At 42.7% G+C, this 23,532-nt stretch overlaps 1 protein-coding gene across 2 annotated transcripts; it reads right to left on the bottom strand.

Moving 5' to 3' along the window:
- Positions 1-488: 488 nt before the first annotated feature.
- OGFOD1 (2-oxoglutarate and iron dependent oxygenase domain containing 1) lies at positions 489-23,400 on the bottom strand. Of its 2 annotated transcripts, none has more exons than XM_040498057.1 (13): positions 23,172-23,400; positions 21,194-21,339; positions 17,331-17,377; positions 14,358-14,458; positions 10,494-10,610; positions 9,824-9,915; positions 9,487-9,615; positions 9,093-9,206; positions 7,572-7,651; positions 6,992-7,305; positions 2,305-2,427; positions 1,748-1,806; positions 489-1,247 (listed from the first exon to the last, which is right to left on the bottom strand). In XM_040498057.1, exons 1-13 carry the CDS (start codon positions 23,323-23,325, stop codon positions 1,086-1,088), a joined length of 1,638 nt encoding a protein of 545 aa, XP_040353991.1. In that variant the 5' UTR covers positions 23,326-23,400; the 3' UTR covers positions 489-1,085. The 2 variants fall into 2 exon arrangements, with proteins under 2 accessions (XP_040353991.1, XP_040353992.1); XM_040498058.1 differs by lacking the exon at positions 23,172-23,400 and adding an exon at positions 22,634-23,083.
- Between the last annotated feature and the right edge of the window lie 132 nt (positions 23,401-23,532).

The raw sequence follows: 23,532 nt of genomic DNA, 5'->3' as shown, positions 1-23,532 counted from the left end.
TCACACCAGTTCAGGGAAGAGAATGTAACAAAATGGACAGCCTCTTGGCATTTTGATGTGGCCTTTAGCATCTGTTCTCTTAAAGAAAAACAGGCAACTCATTTTATAGCTGACCCGAGAGTATTTAGGGACAGGAAAGACACATGCGAGGCTAGAATCATCTAGTTATACAGGAGCCACAACTCCAGGATGGAAAAGCAGTGGGTCCCCAGGAATGATGACATATGGCACAAGCAGCCACTCAGAAGTCTCAGGGGCCATGTGGTTTGGGGCCCGGTGTTTACCAAGGCAGGAATACCATCATCATTTAAGTCCACACTGTCCTAAGGGAGTCACAGTGAAACAAAGCCATACGCACTGGGAGGAAGTATAATGAGCCCACCCAGAACAGGACAGAAGTTTCTGTAACTTTCTAAACCAGTATGCTTAGGAAGGACAGAATCAGCAGTCATTTATGAGTATTAAAAAACAAACACTCACTGGAAACATGGATGAACCTTGAAGACTTTATGCTAGGTGAAATGAGCCAGTTGCAGAAGGACAAATATTGTATTGTTCCACTTGTATGAACGGAGACAGAGACTGAAAGTGGCATGGTGGCTGTCAGGGGCTAGGAAGGGGGATGGGGAGTTACTCTTTAGTGGGGACAGTTTCAGTCTGGGAAGATGGCAAAGTTCTGGAGATGGGTGGTGGTGACAATTGCACAACCATGTGAATATCCTTAATGTCACTCAAGTATACACTTAAAAATGGTTAGAATGGTACACTTTATGTTGTGTGTATTTTACCACACACAAAAGCTTTTTAAAAATCACTAAGGAAGTCCATATGGAAAATGAAAAACTGAATGTGAAAAAAAAAAAAAAAAAAAAAAAAATTTTTTTTTTTTTTTCTTTTTTATCAAGAGAGAAATACCTGGCTCCAAGCTCAAGGCCTAGATTGCAGACAATAACGATGAGTCCTACCACGCAGTTTTGAAGACACGGTCACACAGGCCACCTTGTAGCTCTCCGCGTGATGCCTAGCTCTTCCGCACTCCCCGGTACTGAGGAAGGGTCTCTTTGCTTCAGCTTGGCTCAGCCCTGTTATTCGTAATAGACAAACGAGAAGTCCCAGAAACCTGTTCTATTTGGGAAGGCTTTCTTTTGTTCTAGGCTTCGGTGGTTAATATGCTTGACAAATTTCAGAGTCTCTCTATCTCTGTAGACCAGTGCCAAAGAGTTGTTTTCCGGATTCACTGTTAGAAGCTGAAATAAGTGATACAGTGTCACATCAGAGCACAGAACTTATTCTCAACTCTTTTCCTCAACGATTCACCACGGAACAGATGGTTTTCACATCATGTACTCAGACTGGTGACAGGGGATCTTTTAAAAGATCCTTTACGAGGAGGCGCTGTTGCTCTAGCTGTCAAGGCATTTCCCAACGGACCCCATTCCAATACATACCCAGAAAGGTTCTACCTCCTGCATTTATTCCTTACTATATCCAAAGATTTCATGGGAATGCACCATCAACTCTTAACTTCTATGGAATTTCTCAATAGGGTAGAATAAATGCCTAGTGATTACCCTTTCGCATTTTTATTCCTTGCTGAGTACTTACTACTAGAAATCAGAACCAGTGCCAGGCAGACCATCATGCACTTATCAGCTAAGGACACTGGCAGAAGGTCATAAAAATTGGGTGTGTGAAGAATGAAAGCTTCCTTAAGAAGAAGGATAGTTTGCTATCAGAAGCAACTTACCTCTTCATCTTCACCTTTGGCAATGTAGGAAGTAAAGCCGCCATATTCTGGCTCCCAGCCTTACAAAGGGAAGACAAACAGCATTCAGAAAGATTTTCCTACAAGACTTCCATCATCTACTTACATCGCCCATACCAGGCTGCTCTACGACTGGGGGATCTGGGACCTTAGTGGTAACCAACTCTATGGCTTATAAGCCGGAATTTACTGTTCAACCAACATCGAATAAGGAGTGAAAACTAAGAATTAAATGTAAAATACACCTGGAAGGAAAATTACATAAAAGATGTAGATCTCAGTGGGCGGGAGGGTTCTTGGAGGGAAACTGTTTTGGTCCACATCCCCCATACCTTAGTCACAGATAGAAATCCTTTGAGTTGGGGAGACTGAAGTTCATGACCCCCAAGATCCCTTCCAACAGGGTGCCTCTGTGATCTGTGATCCTGGCCAAGGTACATCACTTCTGAATTGGGTCAGGTGGAGAGCATCACCGGGAGAGACTGCCCCTCTTATGGAAACAGCTCACTGGTTTCCATAAGTTACTTCCTGACTCTTACCTTCACAGCCACAGTAGAGAAGTAAATCCAGGGCAAATTCAGTCTTGCTGTTGTCATGGATCAAAGTGTAGTGACCAGTTTTCCAACGCCTCAACTCCCCCTGGCATGTGGGAACACTTGAGTCTAAGAAAAAACCATAGAAGGCCAGAAAAAATTTAAAATAACTTGATACAACTGCTAGATTGCGAGGGAATAGTAAGCAGGAATGATCCAGCACTAAAGTGAAATCATTCCCATAATGATTTCTGACCTACTGACCTATTGTTCTGATCTATTACTCCACCAAACTAGCCTTAACAGTGACTGTCAGAAATGTACCATGTCTGACTGTTGGCGGGGGGGACGTTGATGCTCTCTTTCTTTACAGTTAGTTTCAGATAGAATATTTAGCTGCCAAAATAAAAAAAAATTATAACATGAATAAATACTATAATTTTAAACAGACTGCAGGGGTGCCTGGGTGGCTCAGTTAAGCGTCCGACTTTGGCTCAGTTTGTGATCTCACGGTTTGTGGATCTGGGCCCCACATTGGGCCCTGTGCTGATAGCTCGGAGCCTGGAGCCTGCTTCGGATTCTGTCTCCCTCTCTCTCTGCCCCTTCTCTGCTTATGCTCTGTCTCGCTCTCTCTCAAACATACACATTAAAAAATAAAAATTAAAAAAAAAATAGATTGTCCTACCTCCTGTTTCTCCTTTATTAACATCCTGTCTCAGTGTGATTCGCTTGTTACAATTGACAAGCTGATACTACACATTAACTAAAATCCATAGTTTACATTAGGGTTCACTCCTGGTGCTCTACATTCTATTGGTCTTGATAAATGAGTAATGTTGAGTCTCCATCATGACAGTATTGGACAGAATTGGTTTTAATGCCATAAAACCCCTGTGCTCTACCTAATTCATCCCTTCGTTCCTCCTAGTGCCTTCCAACCACTGATTTGACTCTCTCCTTAGTTCTGCGTTTTCCAGAATGTCATAGAGTTGGAATCATACAATAAGTAGCCTTTTCAGACTGGCTTCTTTCACTCAGTAATAGCACTTAAGGTTCCTCTGTATCTTTTCATGGCTTGATAGCTCATTTCTTTTTAACTTCATCCTGTTGTGGTTAGAGAAGACACTTTGTATGATATCTTAAAAATTTAAATAAAATAAAGATAGGGGCACCTGGGTGGCTCAGTCAGTTGGGCATCCGACTTCGGCTCAGGTCATGATCTCGCAGTTTGTGGGTTCGAGCCCCGTGTCGGGCTCTGTGCTGACAGCTTGGAGCCTGCAGCCCGCTTCAGATTCTGTGTCTCCTTCTCTCTGTCCCTTCCCTGCTCTCTCTCTCTCTCTCACACACAAATAAAAAATAAACATTAAAATTAAAAAAAAAAATAAATAAATAAATAAATAAAATAAAGATAAAGTCTATTTGATATTAGTATAGCCATTCCTGCTCTCTTTTGGTTACTACTTGCATGGAACATCTTTTTCCATCCTTTGATTTTCAATCTTTTTCTGCTTCTGGGATCTCAAGCGGGTCCCTTGTAGATAGCAGACAGTATTTTTTTTTTTTAAAGAAATTCTTTTTTTTTTTAAACATTTTTAAAAGTTTATTTATTTTTGAGAGACAGCAGGGAAGGGGCAGAGAGAGGGACAGAGGACCCAAAGTGGGCTCCACTGACAGCAGTGAGCCCCATGTGGGTATCAAACTCATGAACCTCAAGATCATGACCTGAGCTGAAGTTGGATGCTTAACAGACTTAGCCCCCGAGGCGCCCCGACAGCAGATAGTTGAATCATGTGTTCCTGTCTGCTTTGTCAATCTCCTTCTTTTGATAGTCATTTATATTTAAAGTAATTACTAATAGAGCGGTGCCTAGGTGGCATAGTTGGTTAAGCATCAGACTCTTTTTTATTTTTAATTTTTTTTTTTTTTTCTTCAACGTTTATTTATTTTTGGGACAGAGAGAGACAGAGCATGAACGGGGGAGGGGCAGAGAGAGAGGGAGACACAGAATCGGAAACAGGGTCCAGGCTCCGAGCCATCAGCCCAGAGCCCGACGCGGGGCTCGAACTCACGGACCGCGAGATCGTGACCTGGCTGAAGTCAGACGCTTAACCGACTGCGCCACCCAGGCGCCCCGCGGACTCTTGATCTCAGCTCAGGTCATAATCTCGCAGTTTGTAGTTTCGAGTGCTGCATCGGGCTCTGCTCTGATGGTGCGGACACCGCTTGGGATTCTGTCTCTCCTTCTCTGTGCCCTTTCCTCGCTTGTGCTTTCTCTCTCAAGATGAATAAATAAAACAAATTTTTAAAAATAATAATTACTAATAAAGAGGGAATTAATTCTGTCATTTTGCTATTTTAAAAATATTTTTATTTTAGAGAGAGAGACAGCATGTGGCAGAGGGGCAGAGGTAGGGAGAATCTTAAGCAGGCTCATGCTCAGTGTGGAGCCCAATGTGGGGCTTTATCCCATAACCCTGGGATCATGACCTGAGCTGAAATCAAGAGACGCTCAACCCACTGAGTGACCCAGGTGCCCCTGTTTTCTAAATGCCTTATAGCTTTTTGTCCCCCATATCCTGCATTCCTGTCTTTTGTACTTAATTTGTTTTTTGGCATTGAAACATTTAAGTTACTTTCTTGTTTCCTTTTATGTATATTCTATGGCTATTTTCTTTGGTTATCACATGGGTTACATTTAACATCCTAAAGTTATAAAGCCTCTAATTTGAACTTATGCCAGTTTAATAAAATATAAAAACTCTGCTCCTTTATAGCTTGGTCCCCACCCTTTTAAGATGATAAACTTTGCAAACAGTTACTTTTCATGTTTACCTTTTGTATTCCCTGCTCTGCTTTGGTTCAGGGTCTTCCATAACAGTAGACGCTTGGTAATAGAATAAAGCATCTTTTGGCCGCCTATATAGATTTTTTTTTTCCTAAGCTGCAGGTTCCCATAAAAATGAAACCAAAAGGAATAGTGGTAAACAAATACCTTTTTAAACAGCCCCTGAGGCTCCACTGATCTTCACCTGATTCCTTTTAGGGTCCAAGTATAGATGCCAGTTTCAATTATCAAGGAAAGCCAACCTCTATCTTAAAGGCCATCTTGGGGCACCTGAGTGGCTCAGTCACTTAAGTATCTGACTTCAGCTCTGGTCATGATCTCACAGTTCATGGGTTGGAGCCCCATGTCGGGCTCTGACAGTTCAGAGCCTGGAGGCTGCTGTGGATTCTGTGTACCCCTCTCTCTGCCCTTCCCCTGCTTGCTCTCTCTCTCTTTCTCACTCTCAAAAATAAAGTAAAACACATTAAAAAAAAATTATTAAAGAAAGTGCTGTGTATTGACCAGTACAGGAAAAGCTACCTGGGTCTGGTGTTCTAAGTATCTGTGGTGACAAAAGCAACAGGTCAGTCCGTTTGGGAGGCCACAGAATCTGCATTACAATGCTTGTGGTTTCCCTGTCACACTTCGGGGGTTTGTTTCCACGGCGATCCCTTGTCCTTGCTCTTCTAACTGCATGGGGTCCTTCTCAAGAAATCAGAGCGGAAGCAGGGAGAGTAAAACTGAGGAGAGGAGTTGGGAAACAGATTTTCTCGACTGGTTTAGTAGGTACTGAAACATGTATGTTGAATTGGTAACTACTCAGTCACCAAATCCACAGAAGCCTTCCCTCTTAAATTTCCTATGTTTTTCTCTTTTTCATCTTGTTTGTAGATGATGAAAGACTTCCTCTACTTTTTAAAAAAATTTTAAAATTTTTTATTTTTTTAAAGTAATCTCCATAGCCAACGTGGGGCTCCAACTCAGGACCCTGAGATCAAGAGTCGCATGCTCTTGGGGTGCCTGGGTGGCTTAGTCGGTTAGGTGTCCGACTTCAGTTCAGGTCATGATCTCGCGGTTTGTGGGTTCGAGCCCTGCATCAGGCTCTGTGCTGATGGCTCAGAGCCTGGAGCCTGCTTCGGATTCTGTGTCTCCCTCTCTCTCTGCTCCTTTCCTGCTCCCACTCTGTCTCTCTCTCTCTCTCTCTCAAAAATAAACATTAAAAACAAAACAAAAAAAAGAATCGCATGCTCTTTCAACTGAGCCAGTCAGGCGCCCCTAGACTTCCTCTAGTTTTAATAATCATTTCCTCTGTCCATGTGCCCAAATGCAAACAAGTTTTTCTTAGCCTGCTATTGGTCCTTAGCAGACATAAGCTGCTCACCTTCCTCTCCTTGATGATGTTGTGTTTTAAAGTAGTTTGGGGCACAGCCAGTCCTATTTCTGTCCACTGTTCGTAAATCTTTAGCCTAGTAAAACATACGAGCTGCTCCTCCTATCTAGAATGTTCTTCCCATAGATCCTTGTTATTCCAATCTGAGCTCAAATAGCAGCTTCTGAGACAGGCTCTTCCAACTGCCCATTCACCTCAGAGGCCACGCGGTCGTTGCTCACACGTGACCCTATGAAAGTTTTCCGCATGGCACTTATCGTTATTTGATGTGTCCTTGTGGTTCGTGTACACGTTTAATCTTTGTCCTCTCCTACTAGAATATTAGCTCTAGGAGAGCAGAGACCTTGTTTGTTCTGTCCTCCAGTTCCTGAAACAGGCCTAGCATAGAGCAGATGCACAAGCAATATTTGTTGGGTGAATAAATGATTGACTAGTGAGTGCTTAATGGTACACAAGGACAAATCATATCGACAGCTTACCTCTCTTGGCTTCGTTTTCCTCTGACTCTGGGTCTGTCTGTTCACTGCTCTGTTGGCTGCTGTGGCTGACGGCTGTCTGAGGGCTCTGGGGCCCAGGGGAGCTATGGCTAGTCCCTTCTTCAGTGTGATCAGCTGCAGAGGTGCCTTCGCCCTCCTTTTTGTCCTCCACCTCATCTTCCTCTGAAGGGGCCAAGAAGTGGAGTTTCAGGCCTGTGAAGTTGGAGAGCAGCAAGAACAGAGCCTCGGAGCGAAATAATTCCATGCAGTCCTTCAGGATGTTGGGAAGCTTGCTCTCCTCCGCTTTCTCATAAAACCTGGAAAGCAGCGATGCCAAGTTGTTCATCGAAGCCACAGACGTAATATCACGCGTGGAATAAAAGCCGATCATTAGCTTTGTACCCCGCTGCCTAAACCTTGGCATAGCTCACTGAATCACCAGTTGTTCTAACAGTGAGGTTCTCTCGGGGCCTGCTACCAGATGGCTGTGGGGATGAAACACCACCAGGGCCAATGTCCTATTATCGGAGGTGAGCCTGGCTGACCAACAGGCAGGTGCTAAATGCAAATGTCTTGGTTCTACCTTTTGTTAGGGGGACCTCGGCTGCTCCATTTCACATCTCCTTTCTCCAAAGCCTCACAGACCTCTGCAAATTTCTCAGGCTGGAAAAGGAGCACAGAAAAAAAAAACAGTCAGGGACTCTCCCTGTAGTCCCACACCTGGTCTTGCAGCTGGAGCAGCTCTGCAGAATCATTCTGGCTGATTCCTAAAAGGGCCAGCCGACACTCACCCCCCCACCCCAGGCCTGATACAGTGAAGCCAGAACAAAGACTGGATAAATCATCAGCATGCCTTAGCCAAGAGATTCGAGTGTTAATCTGGACTATCTCCTTTAGCAGTTGTAGGTCTTATGTCAAATTGCTCAACATCTCAGTCACCTGCATTTATAAAATGAAGATCACAATACAGACTTCAATCCAGAACATATGAGGGGAAAAAAATTAAGCTGCAAAACAGCCAATGTCATTACAACGAAAATCTCTTGCAGGCCTCACTTTTATTTAATCAGCCTTATAAATATAATAAGCCATGAACAGAGCAAGAAGCTGAATAATCTGTTGAAATATGCTCAAGAGGCTTTCTCTATAGTTGTTTAATGTAGCTTCCCAAGGAATGTTCTCAACACTGCAGTCCTATCGGTTGTAAAACAGGAACGAGGATCACAAAGCCTGATTTAGGTAAGCTCAGTAAAATAGGGTCAAACAAGTTTATTTACTATGCTTCTCAAATTCCTTAATATGCTAATGTCAGCTTTAAAATTCTGAGAGAGAGAGAGAGAGAGAGAGAGAGAGAGAGACAGAACCTTTATCTTTCTCATGGAGGAACAGCTCTTGGGACTGCGCTTCTGGGGGGAGCAGGATCACTGTGAAACACCACACCAGCATCCATGATCTCGTGTGGCCCTCACAGTAACTCTTCAAGACGAGCAAGGCAGGTCCTATTGCAGTTTAATTGATGATGAAATGGAAGCTCAGAGAGATTTAGTGATTTGCTCGGGTTAGTAAAACCATAGAGCCAGGACATGAACATAGAGTCCTTCTGACTTCTGATGTAGTTCCCTTGCCACTGAAATGGGCTACCTCATCCTTGTCAAATGTTCGTTAATAGGGGTTGACCAATTAATAATCTCTCTACTAAAAGCAATGAGCTTATAGTGAACCATATTCACCAAATGAATAGGAAGGAAAATACATACAACTCCCTCTCAGCCTAGAGGCTAGTTGTGTGTGTGTGTGTGTGTGTGTGTGTGTGTGTGTGTGTGTGTGTATGCACCATTAAGATTTTAGAAAACTGGGGAACACCCAAGGGACTCTTAACCCACTAAGCATACAACTGCTACCTATGTCGGCTGCTAGTACTGCTTCCATATTTTATTTGAAGAAGAGGGTGATAAAAATATTCTAATCAGGAGTAAAACAAAAAAACTCCTTTAATGATGCCTATGCACCCACCCAAGAAGAAACACAAAAGCAGAAGTTGTTATAACAGTGAGATTTTGTTAGGATGTCCCCAAGATATACTGGACAGGATATGCTGGCTTACCTTAAGGAACTCCTTTAGGAGGATTTCAGACCTTTCTTCAAACTCTTCTTGAATTTGAACTTGGTAATCCATGTCCAGATAAGTAGGGTTGATCCAATCATATAAAATTTCATGCTTAAAAGGAGGAGCAGATGCCAAATATGAGTTCACAGTTCTTATTGCTTTTGCACTTATGTCATTTCATAACAGTAAAATATATGCAAATCCTCACTCTATAATTTCCTCCTTGTTACACATAAAAGTGCCAGAAAACTCTGCCTGAGAAAAGATACTATCAAAAGTTTATCCAAGAAGAGCGGAAGAGCAAACGTAAAGTCTAGTTTCATTACCAGGAAAACAAACGACATGCTACAGCTTCTAGAGAAGAGGCCCGACAACCGGCATTTATCCTTACATCTTGTGGGATGTGCGGGCTCCGAGGTACAAGTGGTTCAAAGTAGTTGGGGGGTCTGGTCAGTGAAGGACCATGAAACCAGCCGCTTATAGACAAACGTGACTTTTCTTCAGACAGGACTTCAGACACCTGAAAAGAAAGGCCAGCAGCATATGAATGAACACACCAGATAAGGAGGAAGGTCACCAGCCAGGGTGCACTGACTTCCAGATCCATCACAACGGATGTGGGCACTATCTGGCCACAGGGGTCCATCGGGAAGCTGTCATATTTTGTTAACGGGGAACTAAAAAGTATGATCCTTACATTCTATATATTTGTGGTTTACAACCGTTACCTGGTGAAAGGATATTGGAGACACTTCAAAGAAAACCAGTGTGTTCCATGAAGGGATAAGAGACTTGACAATCTGCTTCGGCTGAAAGTGTTCTGCACCAGGAGAGAAAACAACCACAGATGTGGTTTCGTTATCGTTAACCAATTCCAGTCCGCCTTGTTTCACTCTAACAATTCTCAGATTTCTAGGGGGAACTAGACGTACCCTGCAGATCCCAAACCACCACCCCCTTCCATCTGTCTCCCTCATACTTGCTGGTTCTGCTGGGTGATATCTGTTCTCACTACGCCATCCCTCTATTATTGATGAGAGCTGGAATAAATTCGGAAAGTTTTCCAGAGTCAACATTTGGTGTCGGTCCTTAGAAAACAGCCCTGGCTTCCTGTCAGATGGATTCACCCTAGCAGACCGACGGTGCCAGGCGAATGTATACGCACTCTACCTTTCCGCGGTCAGTATTCAGAAGTAGGGTCTGCCGAGTCCTGTTAATGGACTCTATTGCTGGAGTAATGACGACTTGAAGCACAACTCAGAGGCAGCTGTCAGGGCCGACATCCCTTCCCCTGCGGTTGTCACCCCACTGAATGGCTTCCGCCTCCTTAGATGAGTACACATGTTGTATGTAAGAACTCAGAAGTGGCTAGTGCCAAGGAGCATGCACTTGTCTTACCATCAACATTGTACAGGTCCAGGGTGCCCCCCAAACTCCTGTCCCAGGGAGGAACCAGGTAAAGAATGAAGGCGATCCGGCGCCCTTCCAGCTCGTCGTCGTGGCAGAGGAGGGCATCTGCAATAGTGCAACACACACTTTAACGTCCCACACCGCAAGGAGCAGCTCCAGGAGCAGCTGGAGCTGATTGGATCCAGCATTTAATATCAGTCCATTTGATACTCATCTGTAATGTGAACTCCTCCAGCTGTAAAATGACACTTATTCTCCTGGTTTATAATTGGAGACATAAAACGGGCAACATGGGGGACTCCAAAAGCACTGAAGGGCACATATATGGACAGACCCCAGAGAGAATCACTAACAGTATTTTTGCATATATTCTTCCAGTATTTTTCCTACATACATTTGCTTTTAAAAAAAACAGTATCCGGGGCGCCTGGGTGGCGCAGTCGGTTAGGCGGCCAACTTCAGCCAGGTCACGATCTCGCGGTCCGTGAGTTCGAGCCCCGCGTCAGGCTCTGGGCCGATGGCTCAGAGCCTGGAGCCTGTTTCCGATTCTGTGTCTCCCTCTCTCTCTGCCCCTCCCCCGTTCATGCTCTGTCTCTCTCTGTCCCAAAAATAAATAAACGTTGAAAAAAAAAAACAGTATCCTACAGTGGTTATTTTGTGGCCTTTTTATTACATGGTAAGTGTCCACATCAGTATACACACCTGTCATGCTTTTTAATGGCCACGTAGTATACCATACGGGTTATGAATTATCTTCCTTCCCCTTTAACTAATCTTCCACTTGTTAATTAAGTTGTCTCCATTTGCCTTAATGAACATCACTGTACATAGACCTTTTGGTACTGATTCCCATTTATTTCTTGAGCTAAAACTTCTAAGGGCCATTTGGTGGAACTGAGCAAGGCAGGCATCTGTGTAGGGCAGGGGAGGGAAGGCATGCTATGGTGAACTGAGACTGTTCACACATGGAGGGATCATGATCGATTGATAAAGAAATCTATTGAAGATAATGGAAGCCATGGTTCTTACTGCTGAGGTAGGAAATTACAAATACGGAAATGGCAAAATCTGGGATAAACCTAAAGTGTTGAATTGCAACTGCAGGAATCAACGTGAATTGAGCTTCTTATATGTGTAGATGTTTATATAGATATTTATATATCTACATATTTCTAGATGTTGAAACACACAAAAGTGTAAATGCACGTGTGTGCACATGTGTGTGTATATGTGCATATGTGTTTGCTGCCTCTTTCCCACTGAAAGGCCTGGGAGCGGTGACACCCTAACAGCAAAAACACCTACAGTCCAGATCTTGATTTAAACAAAAAATTTTTTTTAATGTTTATTTATTTTTGAGAGAGACAGAGACAGAATGTGAGTGGGTTAGGGGAAGAGAGAGAGGGAGACACAGAATCTGAAGCAGGCTCCAGGCTCTGAGCTGTCAGCACAGAGCCCAACATGGGGTTCGAACTCACAAGCTGTGAGATCACGACCTGAGCCAAAGTAGGACGCTCAACTGACTGAGCCACCCAAGCACCCCTTGATTTTTTTCTTTTTTAACGTTCATTTATTTTTCAGAGAGAGAGAGGTAGAGAGAGAGGGAGACAGAGGATCTGAAGTGGGCTCTGCACTGACAGTAGTAGATGTGGAGCTCCAACTCGCGAACTGTGAGATCACGACCTGAGCTGAAGTCAGATGCTTAACCGACTGAGCCACACAGATCTTGATTTTTAAGCATCATTCTTCACTAAAAGGAACTAGGGTTCTTTGGAAGAATGGCCAACTCTGGATCCAGAGGAGGGGAAATGTAAGATAAGCCTGGAAAATCTTGTTTTGCTAGAAAGTAAGATATATTAAGAATGATGGGGACACATCAAAAGGACCTGAAGTCAGTTTAAAGGGGCTCCCCTTGATCAAATCAGGGACAATATGAGGATCAGTATAATGACAGCAACTGCTTATAGCCCATTACATAAGCAGTAATCCATAAATCCACACCGACATAAATACATGAATAAATAAATGGGAAAAGGGGAATGTTTCCTTTACAGTAGAATAACTAATAAATGTAAAAGAAATGATTTTTTATTGAAAAATATCCCCGTTTGGCAACTTGCATAGTAATAACCTAGCAAGAAATATCAGAGGATGCTGGGGCACCTGGGTGGCTCAGTCGGTTAAGCGTCCAACTTTGGCTCAGGTCATGATCTTGTGGTTTGTGGGTTTGAGCCCCGTGTTGGGATCCATGCTGACAGCTCAGAGCCTGGAGCCTGCTTCAGATTCCGTGTCTCCCTCTCTCTGCCCCTTTCCCACTTGTGCTCTGTCTCTCTCTCAAAAATAAACAAACATTAAAAAATTTTTTTTAATTAAAAAAAAAACAAACGAAAAACCTGACATTAGCCACCACCTTAATTAAGTAATCAGAGTTAGTATCACTAGACTATGACACACAGAAACCACATACCACTTGAGAAGATGCAGTAAAAAAAAAAAAACAAAAAACAAACAAAAAACCCCCACGTAATTAATTTTGTAATATTCCTACCAAAAACACATGGCTTGAATCTAATCATGAGGAAGCATCAGACAAACTCAAACTGAGGGAAGTTTTACAAAATGACTCCTCTGTAAACCTTCAGAAGCATTAAGACAATGAAAGTCAAGGAAAGACTGAGGGAGTCCAAACCGGCATGACAACTACATGCACGGCGCAATCCTGGATGGGATCCTTTGAACATGTATTTTATTTATTTTTTTGTTTATTTATTTTTGAGAGGGAGCGAGCATGGGAGGTGCAGAGACAGGGGGACAGAGGATCTGAAGCAGACTCCGGGTGACAGCAGAGAGCCTGATGCGGGGCTTGAACTCACGAACTGTGAGATCATGACCTGAGCCGAAGTCGGCCACTTCAAGCGACTGAGCCACCCAGGCGCCCCTAGATCCTTTTGCAATCAAGGACCAAATAATAGAACTTGAATGGAGCCTGAGGATTAGATGGGAATCCTGTATTAATCTCAACTTCCTGATTTTGATGGTTTATCATTATCATACAGGAGAATGTCCTTGTTGTAGGAATCAGTTGGGGGTCATGGGGCAGGACGGCAACCAAGTCCAACAGGAAATACATTATTTGTACTATGCTTGCCACTTTTCTAGAAGTTTGAAGTTATTTCAATTGAAAAGAAAAAGTTTTTTTTTTTTTAAAAAGGGCGTATGATAGGACTCTTCCTGTGTACCACTCAGTTACCCTCAAAAAGTTGCTACCAATTTATACTTCCCCCAATTATACTTTATATTGTGTGAGAGTAAACCCAAATCAAAACTGGACTCAGGAACACAAAACAAAATACTTTTTCTTGTAGACAAAAAAACCAAACATGTTTTCAAAAAGACATTTACATGCTCCCAAAGGGAACTGGTGATAATGGATCCCTCTGAAGAGATGGGGGACAAAAAGAAAGGGAAGGGGATTGTCAAGGTTTACACTGTATCCTTCTATATTGAGGTTTTTTCCCTTAAGAATGTGGTTCTACGAGTAGAGTTTACAACATCACCTCTGAGTTTCCTGATACTGTACACAAAGCGGGTGTGCATGTGCAATGTCAGCATTTTCTGGGAAATATGGTCAACAGTTTTCATATTTCCACCAAAGACAACCCCTGCCTTATTATACCTTCCAGGAAGGTGGGCGTTTCGGTATATGAGCCGGTCAAGTGTTCCTTACTGAGCAGATTCTAATGCTACGCGGGGACACGCAGCCCAGGATTCTGGCACACTGGTGCTATCTTCTTGCCACTGTTAGTTAAAGCCTTTAAGACTTCCAGATGTCAAGGGCTTTATCTTGCTTACCAGAGAATTCATATTTAGCACAGGACATGTCAATAGTTGATTCCAGGTCAATCTTGGAAATGTCAGCAAGCCAAGTCCGGAAATCTTCAAACAGAACTTTCCTAGAAATGTAAACAAAGATCACTTGTTAGGCTGTAGTGAGGCCTCCATTTGGATCTAGGCCACAACTACTTTTTTCTGGAGGCTGCGGTTTATTCTTTACTTTAAACTTGCACAGTTTAGGACTTGGAACTGAAATAAAGAGAAATAAATACTAATCTATCTACTGTAATCTTTTTTTCTCTGTTTCATTTTACTTTCTTCCTCTTAAATTTATGGCATGCCCTATCATGGCAGTGATTTGGCCTCTGTCATAATTTATTGCACTGATGTTCCATTCCGAGGTTACTGATTTTTAGATATGTTCTTCAGCACTAAAACTGGCTCCACTGTTTAATGACCACTTGGGTGACACTGTTGTAGATTAAAAACTTTAAGTTGCAGTAACGGTCTATATTATGCTAACTATGTGGCACTCGGGAAAATCTTTCATAGAAGTTCTTTTTTTTTAATTTATTTTTTAATGTTTACTTTTGAGAGACAGAGAGAGAAAGAGAGAATGGGAGAGGAGCAGAGATACAGAGACACAGAATCTGAAGCAGTCTCTAGGCTCTGAGTTGTCAGCAGAGCCTGACGCAGGGCTCGAACTCCCGAGCTGTGAGATCATGACCTGAGCCAAAGTCAGGTGCTTAACCAACCAAGCCACCCAGGTGTCCCTTTCAAAGAGGTTCTGATGCTAGCAGGATACCACTAAAAGATGCCGACCATTTCCATTTACCACCTAATGTGGTTCTTTGTACAGAAATCTCTTTAATACAATTTATAACTCATTCAGCTGATCAACTTTGAAATTCTGTTAATCTCGATGAATTTATATCATTTTGAAAGGATTTACATTAGTTCACATTTTGCACACACAGACAAAATTTTGGGGATCCTCTAAGTCCAGATGTACACAATTGAAATTCCCACCAAATGCAATTGTGCTATTCATAAATATCAAGTCTTCAGGCTGATCTGAGATTTTAATACTGAGTACCTCTTCTGCACTATACATTACCAAACCAAAAAATTTCTGTAAACTACTGTGCTACATTAGTTCACCCAGAAGTGCCACATAACTTTAAAAACAGTTGCAAATTACATGGAATGAGCCAGCAGAGCAAAGTGCTGAACCAGGCTTGAGATGTGGGTGGCAAACATTTCTGCAAAGTCTTGATGCTTTAAACAACTATTACCAAAGCCTTAAATCCTTCTTTTACTGGTAACATTGGCTTTCTCAAGTTTATTCCATAAAAAGCCCTTCCTCTAGTCACTCTGTGAGGGTGTCACGAGGACAGGGTTATTTTCTGTCATTATTCTCACTTGTTAATTGTATTCAAGAGAGAAATTGCAGAATCCAACCGGGAAAGATAAAGGTCACCTTTCTATAAAGACCAAGGACTGCTGTCTCTCACACACCATCCAGCTGTTACCCTGTGTGTATAGAATGGAACCTCGGTCCCATAGGAAATGCTTACCAGAGGCGTGCTGTGAGCTAATGAGATAATAATGCCTTAAAGCGCGATCACCTCTCTTTGGAACAACGAAAGGTCTAAATAAATATGAAATGTTATGAGTTACAATTAATACATAAGCAATAGTTCAGGATTTGGAAGAAATAACAATCTGTGCAGACTGCCAACATATATAGAAATTCTGTATAGATGAAAACGTTATTACAAAGTAACACGTGCTAAGGGGCGCTTGTTAAGTGTCCTTGACTCTTGATTTTGGCTCAGGTCATAATCTCATGGTTCGAGCTCCATGTTGGGCTCTCCCCCCACCTCACTGCTGACAGCATGGAGCCTACCTGGGATTCTCTTTCCCTCTCTCTCTGCCCCTCCCCAACTCGTGTGCACATGTACTCTCTCTCAAATAAACTTAAAAAACAAAACAAACCCCCACCCCCCAAAGTAACATGTGTTTATTGTAGCAAAACTTGGGGAAAAAAACACTCCAGAAGTAAAAAAAAAAAAACTGTTAAAAAAAATCTGAAATCCTACTAGCCAGATTTAAGCGTCCCATTCTTCTGCCGTTCCGTTGGTATACACACAGCCAAATATATATCTTTCTTAAAATCATTCACACTGTATTGTTTTAACATCTTTTCTTTTGACAAGTGTCTTTCATTGACTCTAATATGCCTTTGTCTGTAAGAAGTAGTATTATTTTACATTTCACTTAAAAAAATGTTGCCAATTAAACTAGGACACCATTGTAATTTGTGAGACACTGGATCTCAGCAGTGCTAAAATGGGAAAAAAGAAAATGTATCTTAGAATTGGTGAAATAGGGTTTAACTTTATCATACTCGCATGTTAAAATTCACATATGTCATAGCCGACAGCTGTAGAGTTTTCCACTTTACATTTGTGCCATTAACTATGTAAATCTCAGTGCGTGGCCATTTAATTTGTATATGGTTTTTCATTATTTTAAACAACATTACAACACATAATCTTCTATGGAATTTTTGAGCTCATCCTTAATTATTTTCTTGGGATAAGTTCTCACAAGTGGACTTACACTACAAAATAATAAGCATACTTTTTAGGGTTTTGATACATCTTTCAAAACCATCATCTAAGAAAGTCGGCAGCAGTGCATAAAGGGGTCTCAACGACTGTCAACACTGGGGTTTTGAATATTTGCCAACTTAATAGGTGAAAAATGCTTCCTGCATTGTTTCCTTGATTACTAACAAGGTTGAACATTTTATCATTGAGAAACTGGGCCCTGGAATCAGACTGATTTGAGCTTGTATCTGAGCTCCCTCAGTTTTCATCTAGGAAGCCTTGAAGAACTTACTTCATCTCTCAGTCTGTTTCCTCCTCTACAAAAGTGTTATTATATAATACTTCCCACACCTGACAAATAGCACCAGTTGTTTACCTTAAAGCACAGATGTGAGGCTCTCTTCTCTTCTTCAAATCATCAGACTTGATCATAAAAAAGAGGGAAAAAAAAAGATTTCCTTCATATATGAGACACACAGAGGAAAGCAGTTCAGTGAGTGCCCTGGTGGCATAGCATTGTGGGTAACAGCCCAGCCCTGAAGCCAGACTGCCTGGGTTTGACGTACGGTCTCTCCACGTGGCGGCTCTGCAACTCGGGCAACTTCCTTAACCCCCCTGTGACTTATTCAACAAATACTTAAACACTTGTGACAGTGGAGCTTATGTTATTTTTGAGGGAGACAGACAATAAACATACAAAGACAGTGGTCAGTATGAAGGAAGGGGACAAATGCGTGGGGAAAACCAGCAGGGTATGAGGGAGTAGGCATGCTCAAGATGGGGAAGGGCTTCCAAGTACAAACACGGTGGCCAGGCTAGACCTCGCTGAGGGATGCACAGCCTTGAAGGAGGTTGGGAAACAGTCCCAGGGAATACCTAGGCACAGAGGATTCAAGGTCCTGAGTGTGAAGCATTTCCTAGTCAAGAAATCCAAGGAGACTATGTGGCTGGAGCAGAGAGAGTATGGGGGAGAGTGGTAGGAGATGAGGCCAAGGAGGTAAGGGGTCACCTTAGAGCTGTTCTAAGCACTTTGGCTTTCTGACAAAGAAATGAGGAACCATGGGAATTTTTGAGCAAGGGAGTATTGGGATCCCACTTAAATTGCTAAAACTTGGGATAAAATTCATGTAACTTAAAATTTACCATCCTAACCACCCGGAAGTGTGTAATACGGTGGATTTTAGTTTATTCATCATGTTGTGCAACCACCACTGTTGGTTCCAGAACATTTATTATCACCTCAAAAAGAAACCCCATACCCATCAGGTGGTCACTGCACATACCCTTCTCCCCCAAGTTCCTGGCCACTGCTAATCTACATTCTGCCTCTCTACATGGATTTGCCTGTTCCGGACATTCCATATGGACAGAATCCTACAGTCTGTGGCCTTGCGTGGCTGGCTTCTCTCAGCACATTTCCAAGTCTCCTCCTCTCCTCCATGTTACAGCAGCATTACTACGTCATACCTTTTTCTGGCTGAATAATATTCCATTGTGTGGACAGACCACACTCATTTGTCCATTTGTCAGGTGATGGACATTTGGGTTGATTCCACTTTTTGGATATTCGAATAATGCTGCTATGATCATTTGTGTACTAGTTTTATGTGAACATGTCTTCAATTCTTTTGGGTCCACTGTTGTTTTAAAATAACACAACGGCTATGACTGTGGAGCTGGGCAAGGGTAAAAGCAGGGAGACTGGTTAATAGACTGATCGAATAATCCTGATGAGAGACAAAGATGGCTTGGGCCAGGTGTTGGCTGTTGGCACTGGAATGGAAAGAAGTGGGTTTTTCTGGATAGGTTTTGAAGATAGAGCCTGCAGAATTTCCTGACAAACTGGGTATAAGGGGAGAGAGGACCTTAAGGTTTTTAAGCCTGGTCCCTTGGAAAGATCGAGTTGCCATTAACTGGGATGGGTAAAATTGCAGGTGGAACAGATTTAGGGGGAGAAGATCAGGCATTTAGTTTTGGACTTAGGTGTGAGACACTGAACAGATATCCAAGAGTAGAGGCAAAGCGAGGGTCTCCCTGGAAATGGCCCAAGGGCAAAGCCCTAAAGTACTCCATCATTGAGAAGTCAGGTACAAAAGGAAAGCCTACCAAAAGAAACCAAGGACTTGCCAGGGTGGTAGCAGGAAGCCCCAAGGCATCCGGACAGTAAAGTGAAAATGTCTCCAGGAGAAAGGAGTAACATAGTAGCTCCAGTGCTGCTGGGAGGTGGAGTAAAACGAGGCCTCAAAACTGATGACTGACTGGATTTACTAACGTAGAAGAAGTTGAGAGAGTGAGCTTGACAAGTGCAGCTGCAGTGGAGTTGTAGGTGAAAGGCTGAAGAAAAGTGGGCTTAACAGAGAATGGGAGAAGACACATTTAAGAAAAGTACAGACACCTTATAAGGAACTCTACTGTCAAGAGGAGCAGAGAGGGGCGCCTGTGTGGCTCACTCGTCCAACTCTTGATTTAGGCTCAGGTCATGATCCCAGGGTCATGGGATCGAGCCCCATGCTGGCCTCTGAACTGAGCATGGAGCCTGTTTGAGATTCTCTCTAAAAAATTAAAAAAAAAAAAAAAGAGGAGCAGGGGAATAGGGTGGTGGTTGAAGGGCAAAGTCAGGTCAAGAGCACTTTTTTCTTAACATCTTTCTTTTATATGTCAAAGGGAACGATCTGGAATAGAAGGAAAAACTGATGTAGTCCCCTCATCTGTAAGAGAGGAATAGTTAATATACCTCCTTCATAGGACTGAGGATTTAATGAATTAATAAAGTACTTAGCATGGCATAAAGCATGCACTCAATAATGTTTGTTCTGAAATATACAGAATATCAGGCCACTCTTAATGACATACTGTTAGGAAGGCTGGAAGGTATCATAGACTCAATTAAGGCAATTCATAGCACAAGCAAAGGGGATACAAACAAAGTCTGAAGGGACAGAAGACTGAAAGCAGGTTTTATATTTACTGTCTTAGGATGAAGAAGTTCAGTCCCAAAGTGAGCATAGTAAATATTATTCACAGCCCAGTAGAGTTCCATCAAACACCCATGTGATCTAAAGTTATCTTTTATTCCCCTCCTCATTACCCAGGGCCCTTTTTATTATTTTCCCACTCACTGACTTTACAGTTAGAAGTATTTTCATCCACCAAACTGCATTAAGTAAAAACCAGCTTTATTTCTCAACTTTAGTAATCAGAGGTGCATATGGCCCTAAATCTAACAGAGATTTATTGTTACTGAAGTTGATAATAATTACCAAGGCAGATCATTGTGGTTTTAATTAACCTATGTAACTTTACTAAGGATAAAAGCTTAATATTAACTGGATTTCCTGAATTATTAAGAGTTATATTGTGTATTTTATCATGTGGTTAATTCAATCATATGTGTAAGGCCCAAAGATAGACATACTGGGGGACACAATCAGCTCTAGTGCAAAAGAATAAAAGAGAGAGAAATCCTGTTATTTACTTTCTTATCCCAGATAAAGAGGAATCAAAGGGTAAATGCAAAGAAAACAAAATAGGTCTTCATCTTTTTCATTTTATCCTGTGATTCTTGAGGGTTGATGTCCATGAAGTTTTATAAAGGATTTCTAAGAGTGATGTACACCACGTACTAAAAAGATATTCCCCCCAAAACTGGGGAAACCAATGATCTAGATTTCCATACCTAGACTAGGCCCTGTCTTCTAAGAGTAGAAAATCCAGCCATGATTTTGACATGGTCTTTCCTGCCAAATTAAACCGTCCACCAAAAAAGGAATAGACCTAACTCTCCTTGGACATTCTGCAGTGAGCAACATGCTGCAATACATCATGCCACCTAAAATACAGACATGAACTCAAAAATTTAAATGGTTATTATTTTCCAACACACAGTTCTCTTTAGCATATCAATCCCCAAAATGTACCTGATCCCCTTTGTTTATAATGTACTTAACTTACTGGCTTACTGTATTTCTTGACTATCTGTTGCCATCGTTATCACTTCTACTATTTTAGATTTTGAAGTCTTACAGGGCAGAGACTGTCAGAGAGTCCCACGCAATAATTATAGCACCTAATACATTGTTAACACTCAGTAAGCTTATGTGAAATCAATGAATGTTTCTTACAATGTCAAGGCAAGGACCCTCCAAGGCAAACCCAATCTAAAACTTCAAGTCCAAAGGTAATGAATGGCTTTGTGGTCAATTAATTTCTGAAGTGGAAGAGTGAAAGGGACATAAATACCTGCTGGAACTTATATAAATCGTTATACTTTTCATGGAAGTCCAAGTTCAAAAGTTCCTTCTGAAGCCCTTCCAAAAAGTTTTGGCTTTGGATGAAGTCTGGGATCACGCAGTGAAGAAAGGGTTCCATGTCCATGACAATGGCCTCTGTTGGAAGGAAAACATTACTTGTGGCTTTTTCTCCTTTTATATTTTTGACCCCCAAGTGGTATAGCGAGAGATTACAAAAGGGAATGGTTGTGAATTCTCACAAATCAAGTAAGTAAAGTCTAAGATTTGGAGGAAGAATTATAAGCTCTCTCTTTTTTCTTTATGCATTCAATGCTACTTTTAAAAAATATTGTTCTTAAAATACTAATTCTTTAAAAAAATTTTTTTTTTCAATGTTTGTTTATTTTTGGCACAGAGAGAGACAGAGCATGAACGGGGGAGGGGCAGAGAGAGAGGGAGACACAGAATCGGAAACAGGCTCCAGGCTCTGAGCCATCAGCCCAGAGCCCGACGCCGGGCTCGAACTCACGGACCGCGAGATCGTGACCTGGCTGAAGTCGGACGCTTAACCGACCGCGCCACCCAGGCGCCCCTCCTTTTTGAGTTTTAAAAAAATGTTTACTTATTTTTGAGAGAGAGTGAGCAGTGGAGAGGCAGAAAGAGAGGGGGACAGAGAATCCAAAGAGGGCTCTGTGCTTACAGCAGCAACCCCAAAGCGGGGCTCAAACTCATAAACTGCGAGATCATGACCTGAGCCGACATCTGACGCTTAACCCACTGAGCCACCCAGGCTACCCGCTTTTTTGTTTTCGTTTCTGTTTTAGTTCAAAGATTAGCTATTGAACTGAATATATTTGATTCTTTACTGATTTCCCCCACACTTAAAATGAGAGTAGCAAATTAAAAAAAAAACAAAACGAGAATAGCAGCTCAGCTCCACAGTTGGTGGGATCCCACCCCAAGTCCAGCTCTGCGCTGGACAGTGCTGAGCCTGCTTGGGACTCTCTGACTCTCTCTCTCTCTCTCTCTCTCTCTCTCTCTCTGCCCCTCTCCTACTTGTGCTTGCTCTCTCAAAATATATACATTTTTAAAAAGTGACAATAACAATTGCGGCTGGTGATTTTTCACTGACCCTACTTTTTCTTTCCCCAAGTTACTATTGGAGGAAGTTACAACATTCTTTTTTTTTTTTTTTAATCAGTTCAAGCATAACTTTCCGATGCCTTGATTTCTAGCTCAACATTTTACCCACTGCTTCTAATAGTCACCACCACCACGACCGACCACGTGCCAAACACAGTGGTGCTGTAGACGCACGACTTCACTTCATCTCTTCAGCAAGCTGTGGTAGACACTATCCCTATTTCCATCCTACAGCCTAGGATATTGACAAGTCCCTGCGTGTATAGAGCTATCACTTTCTATGTGCATCCAGACACCCAGGACTCACCTCTTTAAAGTACTTAACAACTGAAAGCAAAATCATGGCAATCTCTAGAAGGGAAAGCATGATGCATTAAGCAGAATTCTTATCCCCTAAGGTGGTATCTGAGGCTGAGGCTGGAATCGTTCAAGGTGGGTTCCTCCCCTTGCTCAACACTTGTTTGCTTTCATAAGTCACGCAGTCGACCTATAGGCATGTGAAAACGATTAAGCGCAGGTGCCAACTATCTGGCAGCTCACAACAAATGCTCTGGCTACGCTATTTTGGGATAAGCGATCATTGCCCTCGGAGGAACTACGAACTTGCATGCCCTCTGCTTCCCAAAACTCTCGGGCCTACGTTTCCTCCTCTTCTCAGATTTCTAAATCCGAACCGAACTTGGGATGATAGAGGATAGCAGGAGAGTCAGAGGTGGCCAAAGTCATACTGTCTCCAAGAGACTCTTCCCTTGTGGCCCCGCTGCCCAGGGCTCGGCTCGAGTGGCAGGACTTTCAGAGGCCCCCAGACCCCGCGCGGCAGCTCCCCCTTCACAGCACTCGGTTACCGTGACGGAACGGCGTCCTGCGGCTCCAGGCCTCAGACACCTGCTTTTTCAAGGTTTCTTCCGTGACAGCATCCGAAAACTCCGCTATCACCTCCTTCTTTCCCTTTTTCCCCGCACGGCCGGGGCCCGGCTCAGCTGGCCGTTTCCCATTCATCTTCTCTTAAGCTACAGACCCACGCCACACTGATTAAGCAGCTATACTTTCCTGGGCGGACTGCAATTCCCAGAATGCCCCCTATCCCGTGTTTCCCAGCACCGCCCAATAGGAAGTGCGAAAGTAAGAGGAGGAGGAGCCCATTCCTGATTTACCAATGGAAACTCCAGATATTGCAGTCATCTCATCAGCGATTGGCCCAGTGGT

This window comes from Herpailurus yagouaroundi, unplaced genomic scaffold, assembly GCF_014898765.1.
Source record: "Herpailurus yagouaroundi ecotype Mexico unplaced genomic scaffold, PumYag 190, whole genome shotgun sequence".
NCBI lineage: Eukaryota > Metazoa > Chordata > Mammalia > Carnivora > Felidae > Herpailurus > Herpailurus yagouaroundi.
This window is presented reverse-complemented; position numbering and strand designations above follow the sequence as displayed.